At 55.0% G+C, this 13320-nt stretch overlaps 4 protein-coding genes across 4 annotated transcripts; 1 reads left to right on the top strand and 3 right to left on the bottom strand.

Annotated features, from left to right (window-relative positions):
• Nucleotides 1-527: 527 nt before the first annotated feature.
• C8Q71DRAFT_857679 (uncharacterized protein) lies at nucleotides 528-1801 on the bottom strand (the record flags this gene model as incomplete). The annotated part of the gene is made up of 3 exons (XM_047927429.1): nucleotides 528-1454; nucleotides 1509-1658; nucleotides 1706-1801. 3 exons carry the CDS (start codon nucleotides 1799-1801, stop codon nucleotides 528-530), a joined length of 1173 nt encoding a protein of 390 aa, XP_047779547.1.
• Nucleotides 1802-3438: 1637 nt separating this feature from the next.
• C8Q71DRAFT_857678 (kinase-like protein) lies at nucleotides 3439-4979 on the top strand (the record flags this gene model as incomplete). The annotated part of the gene is made up of 6 exons (XM_047927428.1): nucleotides 3439-3486; nucleotides 3557-3736; nucleotides 3795-4186; nucleotides 4239-4560; nucleotides 4616-4876; nucleotides 4929-4979. The coding sequence occupies 6 exons, from the start codon at nucleotides 3439-3441 to the stop codon at nucleotides 4977-4979; spliced, it is 1254 nt and encodes a 417-aa protein (XP_047779546.1).
• A 64-nt stretch (nucleotides 4980-5043) lies between these two features.
• On the bottom strand, nucleotides 5044-10797 carry C8Q71DRAFT_707127 (RecF/RecN/SMC; the record flags this gene model as incomplete). The annotated part of the gene is made up of 21 exons (XM_047920543.1): nucleotides 5044-5102; nucleotides 5153-5217; nucleotides 5272-5393; nucleotides 5444-5488; nucleotides 5548-5682; nucleotides 5734-5945; nucleotides 6005-6189; nucleotides 6241-6350; nucleotides 6410-6914; nucleotides 6964-7640; nucleotides 7694-7852; nucleotides 7903-7980; nucleotides 8032-8237; nucleotides 8291-8435; nucleotides 8492-8620; nucleotides 8675-8782; nucleotides 8839-9174; nucleotides 9230-9409; nucleotides 9461-9652; nucleotides 9703-9923; nucleotides 10518-10797. The coding sequence occupies 21 exons, from the start codon at nucleotides 10795-10797 to the stop codon at nucleotides 5044-5046; spliced, it is 4149 nt and encodes a 1382-aa protein (XP_047779545.1).
• A 178-nt stretch (nucleotides 10798-10975) lies between these two features.
• Nucleotides 10976-13268, bottom strand: C8Q71DRAFT_757924 (uroporphyrin-III C-methyltransferase). Its single transcript, XM_047923717.1, has 3 exons — nucleotides 13096-13268; nucleotides 11813-13034; nucleotides 10976-11756 (listed from the first exon to the last, which is right to left on the bottom strand). Exons 2-3 carry the CDS (start codon nucleotides 13022-13024, stop codon nucleotides 11136-11138), a joined length of 1833 nt encoding a protein of 610 aa, XP_047779544.1. The 5' UTR covers nucleotides 13025-13034; nucleotides 13096-13268; the 3' UTR covers nucleotides 10976-11135.
• Nucleotides 13269-13320: the final 52 nt, after the last annotated feature.

The following is a 13320-nucleotide window of genomic DNA, read 5'->3' as shown; positions in this document are numbered from 1 at the left end:
GCGCTTGGCGCACGCAAGCGAGGCGGCGTCCGAGCTTGCCGGCGGACTGGGCCCCGCGCCGTAGCAGCGGGTTGTCCCACATACGACTTGCAGAAGTCGACCTCGGCAGTGAGAGACACGATCGAGGACTTGGCCTTCGTCGAACCGATTGTGTATGCCCCCGCCGTCTTGACGACATCGGACTCTCCTCCCTTGTCGCTGTTTGCCGACCCAGAGAAGCACGCCATCAAACATCGAAGGCGCAAGACGGTGACTGCGGCGGCAAGCCATATCGCGAGAAAGGAACACTCACCTGCCAGGCTGCCCGACCTTGCCGTTGCTTCTGCCTCTTCCTGTGTCTCACCGCCGTGCCGGTTGCAGGATGAATAGTACATTCCAAATTCAGACGTACGTTCTACACTGTGGATACCATCAGACAGTGTACTCTGAGAAGTTGATGTCGTGTGTAGAATGTGGGTTTATAAGCTGAGGCTGGCGAGTCCGTGACTGCGTGAAAGGGTCCTTCCGTGACGCTGCGTTGCTCTTCATCAATTCGAGAGGTGCTCCAGGAATCGGGATGTGGTGCGCGTCGCCCTTTCCAAGAGTCGCGTGTCGTCCATCGACTCTTCCGTCATCATCCATAGATACTCTGAGACGCTCGGGACGTCGTACCCGACGCGTAGGTTGAGTTCAGCCAGTGCGTTGAGGAAGTGGACCAAGAGCTGGACGTTGTAAGAGAGGATGTTGACGAGAACCGCCCAGAGCTTCCGAGGGAGGACAGCCAGCACGCGCAAGTCGACAACAGAGAGCATTCGTCGGGCCAGAGGCAGCACCTCTTCGCGATAGATCACGCTCATGGAAGACTCTGCAGTGGCCATAGCAAGTAGAGGCGCCAGCTTCCGGAACCTGCTCCGACTAACGACCTCAGGCGCAGCTCTGATCCCAAGTCCGTAAGAGTTGCCAGAGCCAGTGGGAGCGCGCAGAAAGTCTATCAGAGCTCGGTTTGCTGCAGTGCTTTCTGCTGGCTTGATGTAGGGTTCCGTGAGCCGCTGCCTTCTTCCGCCGTCATTTGCCTGATACCAGACTTTGCAGGCGAGCCATTGTTGATCGCAGGAGTGACACAGGAAGCCGCTATCAGGAGGCGCAAGAACACAGTCTTCGCAGAACTGCATGACAGGTACCGGACGCGATGCTTGAAGAGGCTGGGGTACGAGGTTCGAAGGTTGTGCTGCCGCCGTAATGAACTTGGTAACCGTGATTGGGGACGTCGGTACGAATATGGGCGAGCCAGGAAGCTGAGGTGTCGGCAGCGTGAGCATGAGGGAGGGAACCGGCGGCGCGACCATCCCGACGAGGTGATCCGAGGCGAAGTTCCGACGAAGACGCCCCGGAGAGTCGATCTTGACAGTGACAGCATGTTGATCGTCGAACATCTCGGGGGCGAGTTGTTCCACCTTTAGTGTTCCCTTAGACCCCTGTGGAACATATAGCTCAATCTCGTCGTGAGGACGAACAAGACGTATCGTTACCTGGCAGACTTTATCGAAGAACACGCCAGATTCGGTGTCCAGCACCTGCAAGATCGTTTGTTGATACTCTTCGGAGGGCTCGCTGAAAGCGGATTTGGCTGTGAAGTACATAACGGATCCACTGTTCTCCTGGCTCGAGTCCGTCGAAGCCTTAATCTGATGTTAGAAGAGTATAACAACAATTGAATGCGACGTACTTGGTCGGGAGGCGAGAACTCGTCGTCCAAGTAGTCGTTTCCTTGTGGCGGAAAGCCCTCCAGTACACGGGCGTGACATGGTGTGATCCGAGGCATCCTTCGCAAACTCCGACCAGGAGTAACATTGCTGAAGGACGCAGTGCAAACCCGTCGACGCTGGAAAGGAGAATAGAACCTGTTAGCCGAGATGTGAGATTAGTTCTGCGTACATACCATCTCAAGAGCTACCGTGGAGTCACGAATGGACCGGTGCTGGACGCACTACTAAGTGCCTGCAGCATCGAGGTTCGCGTGGCATAACCATACCTTCATGGCTCTATAGGATCGTAGGCGTCTTCCTGGAGACGATGGTAGCTATTGCACGCAATGTGAGTGGCAGACGATGGAGCATTAACCAAGACGAGTGACCTCGTTCAAATCATCGAATGCATGCTCACGCCCTGTGTATGCGTTTTCTTGACAAGCTATGAGACTGTCTGGGCGGCTGATCTGCGTGCTGAACCGCGCAACGAACGCTTGTGTAGCGAGCGCGACATTCGGGTCTGCCCTCGTTGAACTTGACTCTGGGAGGGGATCGTAGTTCTCCGCCAACGACCTCCGACATACTGCTGTTGCGTAAGTAAATCACCACATATATGACATCTACGTTCTCACATTGTCTGTAGCGACAGGTTGTCTTCAGCCGGGGATAGACTGGTGTCTGGCGTCGGTCCTGAATGTGAGTCTTCCTTGTTCCTACAGCAATTGAGCTTCAATACGTACAGGATGTGGATGGAGCAAGTAATTCACAAGTCGGCGCGTCGTGGCAGAGTTAGGCTTCCGCATGTTGAGTACTATTCCATCAAGACTCGAGGTGAGCGTTGTAGGCAAACCTGCATCTAAGAAAGGCAATCAACGCCAGCCGCAGACTTTGTTGGGCCTTATTTGGTTGTACTGTAGTTGGCCGACCATCGGTCCTCCTCCTCTGCGCCGTGTCGTCCGTTTCCGTCCGTTCACTGATTCATGCGAACTTGTTCCTGGGATTGTCCCACACCGTGTTTATGTTGCACGGAATTCTCTCGAATAACATCGGTGTGGTCTGGTTTCGGGCGCAGTGAGTATACAGATGGGCCCGGGCGGCACGGTGGTCGCTGTACAAATGTCGATATCGAGCTCAGAGGTTAATGACGGACAAGCGGCCCTCGAGCTCTTTGACGAGTGCGGATGTTGTGCGATCATAGGTGTACCTATATAGCTAGTATATATCAGTGTACTGCGTCTCAATTGCAAGTGAAGCATGTACCTGAGAGTCTCACTTATCCCTCATACCGCATGCAAATCGGGGCGTCCGTAACAACTTGATGACAACACAGTCAGAACTATGTGCGATTGGGACACAGTAAGCGGAGTCAGATTCGAAGTGCCTGCGGGCGGCCAGTGCCAGTCGCGCCGTCGGAGCCTCATCCAGAGACCAGCCCGCAACCAGCCTATGATAATGCAACGGCCTCCCGGAGCCTGAGGCTCCGGGCCATGCCAGCTTCGAGGTCCTTTCAATCTACGTGTTCATATCTTGAGTCAATCGCAGACACTGGACATCGCCTTCAAGGACGTTGCATGCAATGATGCATATGCATGCACTAGCACTGGCGGCCACTGGCGTGCGAACCTTTCGTCATGCCTCTAAATGATGCAGTACTCACTGGAGTTACCGGTACCACCATCATCTTAGGTCTAATATCTCAATTGCTGGTTGAATGTCAAGCATCAAGGAGCCTTTTAGCCTCGACCAAGTCTTCAATCCAGTACGTCACAACCTCTTCACATGTTCTCTGAGTCAGAGCCCCGAAAGCAACTCATGTGGTATAATGATAGGCAAGTCTTGAGACGGTTGAGGAGAGTCCCGTCGCATATGTCACGAAGGCATGCTATCGCGCGGACCCAGCTCGGGAAGCCATCGCCATCAAGAGCGCATCCACACAACCGCACTTCTCCAAGAAACCCCATGACATCGCGAAGGAACTGAGGATCTTGCGAAAGCTATCGCACGTCAATGTATGTACGTCTTGCTGGACGATGCGGGAGATGCTCTCATCCATGATGTGACTCTGAGATCATCAATGTACTTGGGCACGGATTCGACGAAACTACAAGCTCGCTCCATTTCTGGATGCCATTTATACCCTACAAGTTGCGAGATCTGCTGGACGCGCCTTCATTCAGTCCGCATCCTCTACCAGGTGCTCACCGCCAAGAACACAACGGACGATCTTTCGCCGTGCTTGCGAGGTCGCTTGCATACCAGATCATTCATGCGGTGAAGTATCTGCACGAGCAGCATATCGCTCATCGTGACATCAAACCAGGCAACGCTCTCATTAACGAGGGTGGGGTCGTCAAGATTATTGACTTCGGCATCGCATTGGCTGATCCTGCAGTACATGGGAACATGGATGATCTTTGGCCAGAACCGCCCAATGAGATGTGCTTCGACGTAGCAACAGGGTGCGACTCGTGCGGTCGGTATACGCACAATGGCTGACGTTCATTGACAAAGGTCATATCGTGCTCCCGAGCTGCTATTTGGAGCGTCGTCTTACGACCCCTACGCAACCGACCTGTGGAGCCTCGGCACTGCTTGCGCAGAATTTTTCACACCGCTGAGACTGCAAAGTCATTACGATGATGAAGAGGACTTCGAGTACGATTCAGACGAGGAGAGGCAGAAACGTTCGTTCGTCATCCCAACGTCACTCGAGCTCAGCGACCCAGATGCAGAGTGGAGGCGAAACCCGCTTTTCGACGTATCGCGAGGCTCCATCGGTCTTGCTTGGAGTATCTTCAAGGCTAGGGGCACTCCGACAGATACAATATGGCCGGTCAGTCTCAATGAAGCGATGCAATGTATTGCCTAGATCCTGAACCTCTTTCCAGGACTTCAATCTCCTTCCAGACGCAAACAAGATATCTTTCCAGGTGGCCCAGAAGCAGGACTTGCGGGTTTTGCTTCCCAACCTGCCTGCCTCGACCAAACGAGACGGGCGGACTACGACGGACTGCGTAGACCTCATCGAGCAGTTCCTGACTTACCAGCCGTCGAGACGGTTGAGCGCAGCTAACGCTCTTCGTCACCCGTGGTTCACCGAAGCCACACCCCTCCTCGTACCCGTAGGCTACGCAGTAGCATCCCGCGACGTTCAGCACACGGAGTCGTGGAACGGAAGGACTTTGGCGGATCTCCTGCTAGCGAGACTCTATTCGTCACACGCACCCAGACACAGCAGAGAAGATCGTATAGAAATGGTACATACTACAACACGATGTACGATAACCAACACAGCAGAACAATAGAGATACAGCAATCATGTCATCAGAGCGTTCACAGGGATAGCGTTTAGAGGCTGGTTGTCGATGGATATACCTACGAGACGTATTAGACATCCGGCGTGTCATCGTTGGAGGAACACTTACTGCGTGTCTGATTCGCTGTCTTGTAGATACCGATAAGTCGATGACTTAGTTCGAACATATCATTTCTACGCCAGCGTTAGCCGTATGCTCGACACCTGCGTGGGCCAATTCACTCCTACCTCAAGGAAATGATGATGAACTGCGCGTTCTTCGTACGGTCCTTGATGTAGTTAGCTACGATGGACACATTTCGGAAGTCGAGTGCGGCGTCAATCTCGTCCATGAAGTAGAGAGGAGTGGGCTGTCATGGTCTGAGTCTAGGCGCTGTGCTTGTGGAAGGGGCAGCCTTACCTTATAGACATGTAGCGCAAAGACGAGTGCGAGAGAGCTCAGCGTCTACATGACAGCCCTGTCAGTCCCAGTTGGTTTATGGCACGTGCAGAGCGATGCAGTACCTTCTCCCCGCCCGACAGATTGGAGATGTTCTTCCAGCTCTTCTTCGGTGGCATGACACTGAAGATGATTCCCTCGGAGAAGGGGTCCATACTGTCGACCAGTTCAAGCTCAGCATTTCCACCGAGTGTGATCATCTGCAGGACGATGAGATGTAGAAGTGGTACGAGTTTCGTCCGCTAACTGACCTGATACATCTCCTTGAGCTTCAGTGAGATGGTGTTGAAGCCCGTCATGAACTCGTCCAGTCGCTGTTTCCGCAGACTATCGTACTCCTGCCTCTTGGCATCGCGAAGTTTGGTCACTTCCTCGAGGTCAGTAGCACGTCTGAGGAACTCTTCCTCGCGCTTCCGGTAGTCCTTGAGGACGCTGAGGTCCGGTTTCGAGTTCTTGAGTTTCTCTGATAGTGATGGAAGGCATCAGCACCATGGGACCTATAGGACTCAGTGATTGACGCACCGTCCAGCAGCTCAGCATCGGCGATGAGCTCTCTCTTCCTGAAAGCGTTCAGCTCCTCTGCGGTGTAAACATGCAGTTCGAACGGCGGTGTCTTCTCTCGCTCTTGACGTCGCGAGGGTCCACCAGGTTCTTGCTTGACGGCGCCCGGTTTGTCTGCTGTCTCCTGCTCCTCATCCTCATCATCGCTGGCGACGTAGTTCAGTGACGCAGACCATACAACTAAATGGGCGACTCACTCGACTTCCTCGAGCGTGAGCTTGTCATGCTCATCCCGCCAGTGAACCAAGGCGCGCCCGTTCTCAGCAGCCTCCTTCTTCGTGTCGGCCAAGGCTTGGGTGAGTTCGATCTGACACAAAACCTTGGTCAACCGAGGAGCAGCATTACTGTCAACCCTCCTGCACTCACCTCTTTCTTACGAAAAGCTTGAATCTCTTCCGTCTTCGTGTCGAGTTCGCCTTTGAGATTCTCGAGGTCGTCCTTTGAGTTCTCGACAGCGGCCTGTGCAGCTTCGACTTTGGACCGAAGCTGTTCGACATACGCGGCGATCTCTTCAATCTGACTATTGAGCTCCTCCAATTCGGCATTAACCTCATCCAGGGAGGCACGGTTAGATTCGATCGTACTCTCAAGCTTCGCTGAGTCCTTCTCCCCCTTCGCTTTCGCCACTTCCGCCTTGGTGATCTCGTCGTTGGCGAGGTTGATGTGAAGCCGGATCCCGTCAACTTTAGACTTCTGCGAGAGCAGGCGGGCGCCACCGATCTCAAGGATCTTCTTCTCCAGAGCCTTGATCTCTTGCTCAATCGACTCGGTCTTCCCTTGCAGCCCCTCCAGCTCCTCTGCGTGAGCGCCTATCTGTTCATCGAGGGCAGAGATGCGCGCAACGTCACTGGCATCCGGCTTGGTCTGCGATCTATGACTGGTCGGTGAATTGCAGACAAGGAGATAGCAAGACAACATACTTGAGATCGCGGACGCGTTTCTCAGCCTCTGCAATGCGCTTCGCGCCTGTACGAAGGTCTAGGTTGACCTTCTCAATCGCCATGTCCAGCTGAGGTCCCGACCTCATGGCGCCTTCCAGGTCACCCTCTGCCTCCTGTAGTTCATGCTGAAGAGTATCAAGCTCCCGAGCAGCTTGTTCACTGTCGCGCTCGTATTGTTTGAGTACTTCAGGTGCGACGGCTTCGGATTGCAATTTTGAGCTCATGCCGCCTCGCATGACGTGGTTGCCACCTCCGGACATCGTCCCCGACGAGTCGATGAGCTGTCCGGCCAGAGTGACTACACGCCACCGACGCGATCCGCCGAAAGCAATGCGGTTGGCCTGATCCAAGTCGTTAGCTACTAGGGTATCGTGGACGCCTTTATAGAAAGCTGCAGCGAAGCGAGGTTCTTTCGGCTTGATGAGGTCAAAGAGCCTAGGGACATTCTCCGGAGTCGAGAACTTCTGCATGTTGGGGTGCTTCAGCTTCTCCAGTACCATAAAGGACGCACGACCAATGCTCTGCTGCCGCAAGTATTCGATGCATGCCTGGCCTTGCTCGACGGTGTCGACGACGAGATTGTTCAAGGCAGTGCAAGCCGTTGACACCGCGACGTCGTACTTCTCCGGGATCGTTCCAAGACTACCTAAACGACCCTGCACCGAGTGGCTTGAGTAGGTCCCTCCATCAATCAACATCATCTACTTACGTGGAAACCCGATATACGGCCTGTGTTGCGCAGGCGGGTCAAGCTATCGAGCACTTGGCCTCGGGATCGGTCAGCAGTCTGGGACGCCTTCGCTTCCTCGGCCTTTTGGCGAGTGGATATAGCCTTGCTGCGCAGTTGTTGTATACGGGCTTGCATATCCTGTATGTACCTGATTCAGGAGATTTCACAGCAGAAAGGACGGAGCCTACGTGAACTTGCTTCTCCTTTGCCCTCAACTCTGACGAATTGTTAGCCTTAGTAGCTTTCAGCTCCTCAAGCTCTGCGACCTATAAATCGGTTGAATCCAGGGCACGAGACGTGACACTGATGCTTCACACCTTCGCCTCGTGGTCAGCTCGCAACTGTTCCAGCTGGTCTTGAGCCTCCTCGCTGGCAGCCTTTGCAGCTTCGGCCTTCCTGGCGAGCATGTCCCGCTCGCTCGTCGCGAGGTCAATCTCAGCTTGCTTCGCATTGATCTTTGTAGTCCAAGGCTGTAGCTCCTTCTGCTTGACCTCGATCTTGTCATGGAAGACCTGAGTCTTATCTATATAAGACGTAAGCGGACACCGGCATTGCAGCGCATGATTTAATGCTTACCTTTCAGACTGTCCCGAATCTCCTCGAGCACGTCTTCCTCATGCGCAAGAGAGGTCTCCAATTCGTCTAACTTCTTCTTCTCCCGCTCTGTCTTCTTAAAGTTGTCCTCAATCGCGCGGAGGGCCTCGTTTCTGTGATGCTCGTCCTAGCGCACTAACGTCAGGTCCATGACCTCTGCATCTGCATCTGATTTATACACACCTCCTGTAATGACTTCTTGAGCTTCTTCGCCTTACTACTGGCATGCTTGCGCCTTTCGTCGAGCCCCACTTGACGTTTCTCGTGAGAAGCGAGGTCCTTGGATGCCTCAGCCGCAGCTGCTTTGACTTCCTGTATCACGATGAAATCTAAGAAGAGGCGAAGGGTCACGAGATCGACACTCACCTCATAAGCTTCGACACGTTCGTTGTAGTGCTTCTCCAACGCTTCAAGATGCAGAACGTCATCATTATTGCGTTCCCGCTCTGCAGCCAACTCCTTCTCGTAGCGAGCCTGGACGACACACGGCGATCAGTACCAGAACAGAGCCACGATAGAGGGCGTCATACGATAGCCTTGTCAAACATCTCTTCGTTGTTCAGGCATTGTAACAAGTACCATTGCCACAAGCGTGACAGAGCGCGGACATGCTCGTTCCGCAAGCGCAAATAGTCCTCCGCCTCCTTCTTCTTGGCCTCCAGCGCGTTTCGGTCCTTCTCCACAATACGCAGCCGATTGAGCTTTTCCTGACGATCCTCAGAGAGGCGCTCAACTGCAGCAAGGGCTTCCTCGATGGGCTCTTTGTACTGCGAAGTGCCGATAATGTCCTCCAGGTATTCGAGTAGACCGTCTTCGTGCTCGGTCGGTGCCTTTGGCTTCATCTGTGCTATGGATTCGACCTCACCCTGCACCATAACAAGTTAATAGATCACCACACAACGTATCTGCAGGCGCAATCACCTGAAGAATGAGGAATCGGTTGTGGTCGAGATCGATCCCACGTCCCTTGAGGAGCGTCTGTACTTCCTTGTAGTTGCTCTGTTTGCCATTGATGGTGTACTTGCTCGAGTTACTCTTATACGCGGTCCGAGCGACTACAAGGTCGGAGCCGGGTACGACCTCGAAGCCATCTGGCCCAGGCTGGAGAAAGACCGGTCAGCACGTCGCATGTATCGGAGGCGGACGACGTACCAAATCTACGATCTCCCGGAAATGGATCTCAACACTGCATTCGTCCAAGTCGGGGTGCCGCGCAGAGTTATGGATCAACTCTGAGAGCTTCCCTTGCCTCATTTTGGAGGCTCGGTAACCGAATACAAACAGGAGCGCATCGATCGTGTTCGATTTACCGGAGCCATTTGGTCCCACGATGGCAGAGAATGACTACATCTCGAAGTGAATACGGGCAACTCGACGTAGTACTAAAGGTGTACCTTGTGGAATGGACCAATTTCTTGACGCCCGGCGTAGCTCTTGAAGTTCACAAGTGCTATCTTATGAATAACTAGCCGCGCTTTCGGTCCTTGCGGTTCCTCAGGGACGGGAGGGATCGTCTGCGGTTGAGACTTCGGCGTCCCAGGAGGATCAAGCAACGATTTTTCCTCCTCCTGCTCCTCAGGCGCATGGTCTGCTGCTACGTCTAGTCCAGCCTCAGCTTCCTCCGCGTCTGAGGTCTCAACGACCTCCTGCACGTCCTCGACAGCGCGTCGGTCAGGGACAAGATCTTCCGTCTCAGCCGCCACCTCTTGGGCTACCTGCGCATTCGACGTAGGCTCGGCCTCCTCCTCCTCCTCATCGTCTGAGATGACCGTCTGACGAGTGGAAGGCTTCTTGGTTGTCGTATGAGAGTTCCTGGTGTTCGCGGAAGCCTTACGTCCAAGAGCAGGCTTCACCTCCTCGATCTCGTCGTCATCGGAGATTACGATTGTCTCAGGGACAGACGTCTTTTTGCCGCGACCGGCGTGCTTGCGCCACGCAATCACCTCCTCTGCTTCCAACTCCTGGATCTCATCTTCTTCATCCGTGTCCTCCTTCTTCACAGCGCGCGACCTTGTGGGTACCTTTGTTGGCCGGGTGGACCCACGACCAACGCGTTTCGGAGGGGCAGTACTGCGACCGTTAGAGGTAGGTTCAGCTGTACTGCTGTTGCCAGTCACGGAAGGAGGTTTGCGGGAAGAGGCTCTCCTTGTGTTTGGCTTCACCTCTACGATCTCATCCGACTCTTCTTCATCAGGGTCGAAGGACGGACGCGACTTCTTGCTGGGATGGGGCACCTCCTCTACACCATCCTCATCGGACTCCGGCACCTGTTGCAGAGAGGTCCTCAGGCGCGTACTTGTGCGCCCTTTGGACGTTGACGCCACATTGGGTGCGGCGGAGGTGGATCTACGCGTCCTCGATGGGGGCTTGATGTTCTCTTGTTCTTGCTCTGGGGCTTCACCGCGTTTCCGTTTGGGCACCGGTGCCTTGACTTCTGCTACAGGTTCCACGGACGCTCTGGTTGAGCGACTTGACCGTCGTGGCGGCATCTTGCTGTGAGTAGGCACAAGGGATTTCGTGGTGGTCGAGGTCAACGACGCGAACGTTGGTTCGACGCGTCGCGCATGATGCACGTGACCGACGTACGACGCGCCTGGTGACCCAGGTGAGCGCTTGAGCCTCGGTGGGCCGTGGCTTTGGCTGTTGGACAATTGACGGGAATAGTGGTTGACAGGAATAGCGGCTAGGCCACTTACTCAGCGGCCTCAAGAGCCCCAAGTTCAAGGAATTACCGACACAGGATCGTGTACGAGGCAAAGAAACATAGCATGACGACTAGAAGATGACAAGAATAGGCGACAAAGGGAAAGTCTACATTAATCTTGGTTCAGAGGTCCGCCCACCCGTTGTCTAACCCATCCACTATCCTCCACCGCTGCTCTCCTAACCAAGCCCTTATTCGCTCCTCGTCGCGCTCCGGAGCCCCAGACTCCAGCACGGTCACATCACCTTTCCCCCACAACGATAGAATTGACCATCCGACGACGATCATTCCAGGTGGCCGTTGCTCACCGCCGCTCTCCAAGGCAGCAGCGATGTCGCGTATTGTCGAGGATATGACACGTTGGTCAGGCATAGATGCCCGTTCCACGATGGCCATAGGTGTACAGGCTGGGAATGCTGCGCCGTGTCGCCGCGTAGAAGGTTCTCCTGACTCCGCGAGGAGTGTCTCGATCATCTCTTGCAACCGTGCCACGCCCATGAGGATGACCAAGGTACGGCTGCGCACGTATCCAGGTAGCTGGACCTGCTTCCCTCCTCTGCCAACTCCGGTGCATACAGTGAAGGACTCGGCCGCGCCCCGTTGTGTGACGGGTATGCCTGCGAAGGTCGGTCCAGCGAGGACCGAACTCACGCCGGGAACGACGATGGGCTCGAATCCACGTTCACGGAAGTATAGGATCTCTTCTCCTGCCCGTCCATACACGGATGGATCGCCTTGCTTGAGCTGTTGTATTTACATGTGAGAAAGCCGTCTCCCTGAACACTCACATGGCGACTTACCCGCACTACCGTGAGACCACGCCTCGCTGCGTCAATCGCGGCTTCCATCAGCTCCGCTTGGCCGTAGTCTGCATTGCCTGGAAACTTGCGCGCGATACGAACCTCAACGTGAGATGGAATGATCGCCAGGACAGCTGCAGGAACAAGCTTGTCCGACAGCACCAGGTTGGCATGCTTCGTGAGGGCATCCCGAGTTGCAACAGTTAGGAGGGACGGGTGGCCTGGTCCAGAGCCGACAAGAAAGATCCGACCTTTGCGCGCAGAAGGCGACAAAGACAAACTATGCAAAGAGGGTAGATCCTGCGAGGTTGGTGCTGGTACTGATGCGTTGCTGAGGAATCCATTTTGACCGTCGAGAATGCCGGCCATGTCTTCTGATGACATCTTCGCGAGGTTCGGGATCGGCCAATATTCGCTGACTTGCGCAACCCACTTCATGCGTCTCCGCGCGCCCTCTCCAGCGGTCTCGTCTGCACGTCGCTGCGCCACGGGTTGGTTTGGGGTAGACGGGCCTGCCTCTTCATTGAATTCTGCACCAACCTCCTCGTTTACCTCGTCAGCCGACGACTTTGCCATCGAGCGCAGCTTAGCAAAGCTGGCGACCGCTCCGCCGACCTCCTTGGGCAGTGTCGCGACAATGTCGCGCCGTAACCTGCTGGCTAAGCGGCAACCTTGGCCGTTCGTTGTCACTCCAAGCTGAAGAGAGCTTGGAGTCCCCGTCTCGTGATCTTGGAAGCGGTGAGTAGACAGGAATGAGAAGTCGCATAGGTCCGGCATATCAGTAACATTCAGGGGAATATTGCAGAGGCGGCATGCGTGGGCTATGAGCTGAGCGGACGTACGACTGCGACGACTCCGAGAATCGCCGCTCAGGAGGGTATCGGTGACGCACACGAATCGGATTTGCTCGAGGCTGCCCAGGTAGTCGTCCAAAGCCTGAGCGTCTCTGTCCACCGCGCCTTCCACAGAGCAAGGAAGGTGATCGAGGTCAACAACGTTGAGTTGTCCATCGTTGGCTCTCCACTGCAACTCGTCGCAGGCGGAGGCCAGGCCGCCATTGGCTACTACCACCACAGTCGAGCCCGCTTCGAGGGCAGCAAACGCCCGGGAGGCGGCAAGCGTGTTTGAGCCAACAATTACTACTGCGTGTTTGTGCAGCTTGAATGAGAGCAGGAGAGAGGCTCCGCCAGTCGGAGTAGGGTACTGAGTCATGGCAGTCAACCTAAGTCTTGCTCGACGAGAGATGAGCGCAGTCCGCTTGCCTTCAAGCATAACAGACGCACCTGGGCTCTGCAAACGACACGGCAAGAGACAACACGCGGAAGTTGACCTCGACGACTCCGCAGCCTGCACGGGGAAAACGATAACGAACTGCATATCGAAAATTTGGGAGCCCCTCAAGAGTGCCCGCTTCGCCCTGGAGCGCACCGGGATGGCGAGAGAATGGTGCGGGGTGTGACGCCCTGTGACGGCCGGGTCACCGCTGTCACATCTAGGCACATCGTGAC

The sequence above is a fragment of the Rhodofomes roseus genome, assembly GCF_022264815.1.
Source record: "Rhodofomes roseus strain CIRM-BRFM 1785 chromosome Unknown C8Q71scaffold_9, whole genome shotgun sequence".
Classification (NCBI taxonomy): Eukaryota; Fungi; Basidiomycota; class Agaricomycetes; order Polyporales; family Fomitopsidaceae; genus Rhodofomes; species Rhodofomes roseus.
The sequence above is the reverse complement of the archived record's forward strand: the minus strand, read 5'-3'. Positions and strand labels throughout refer to the sequence as shown.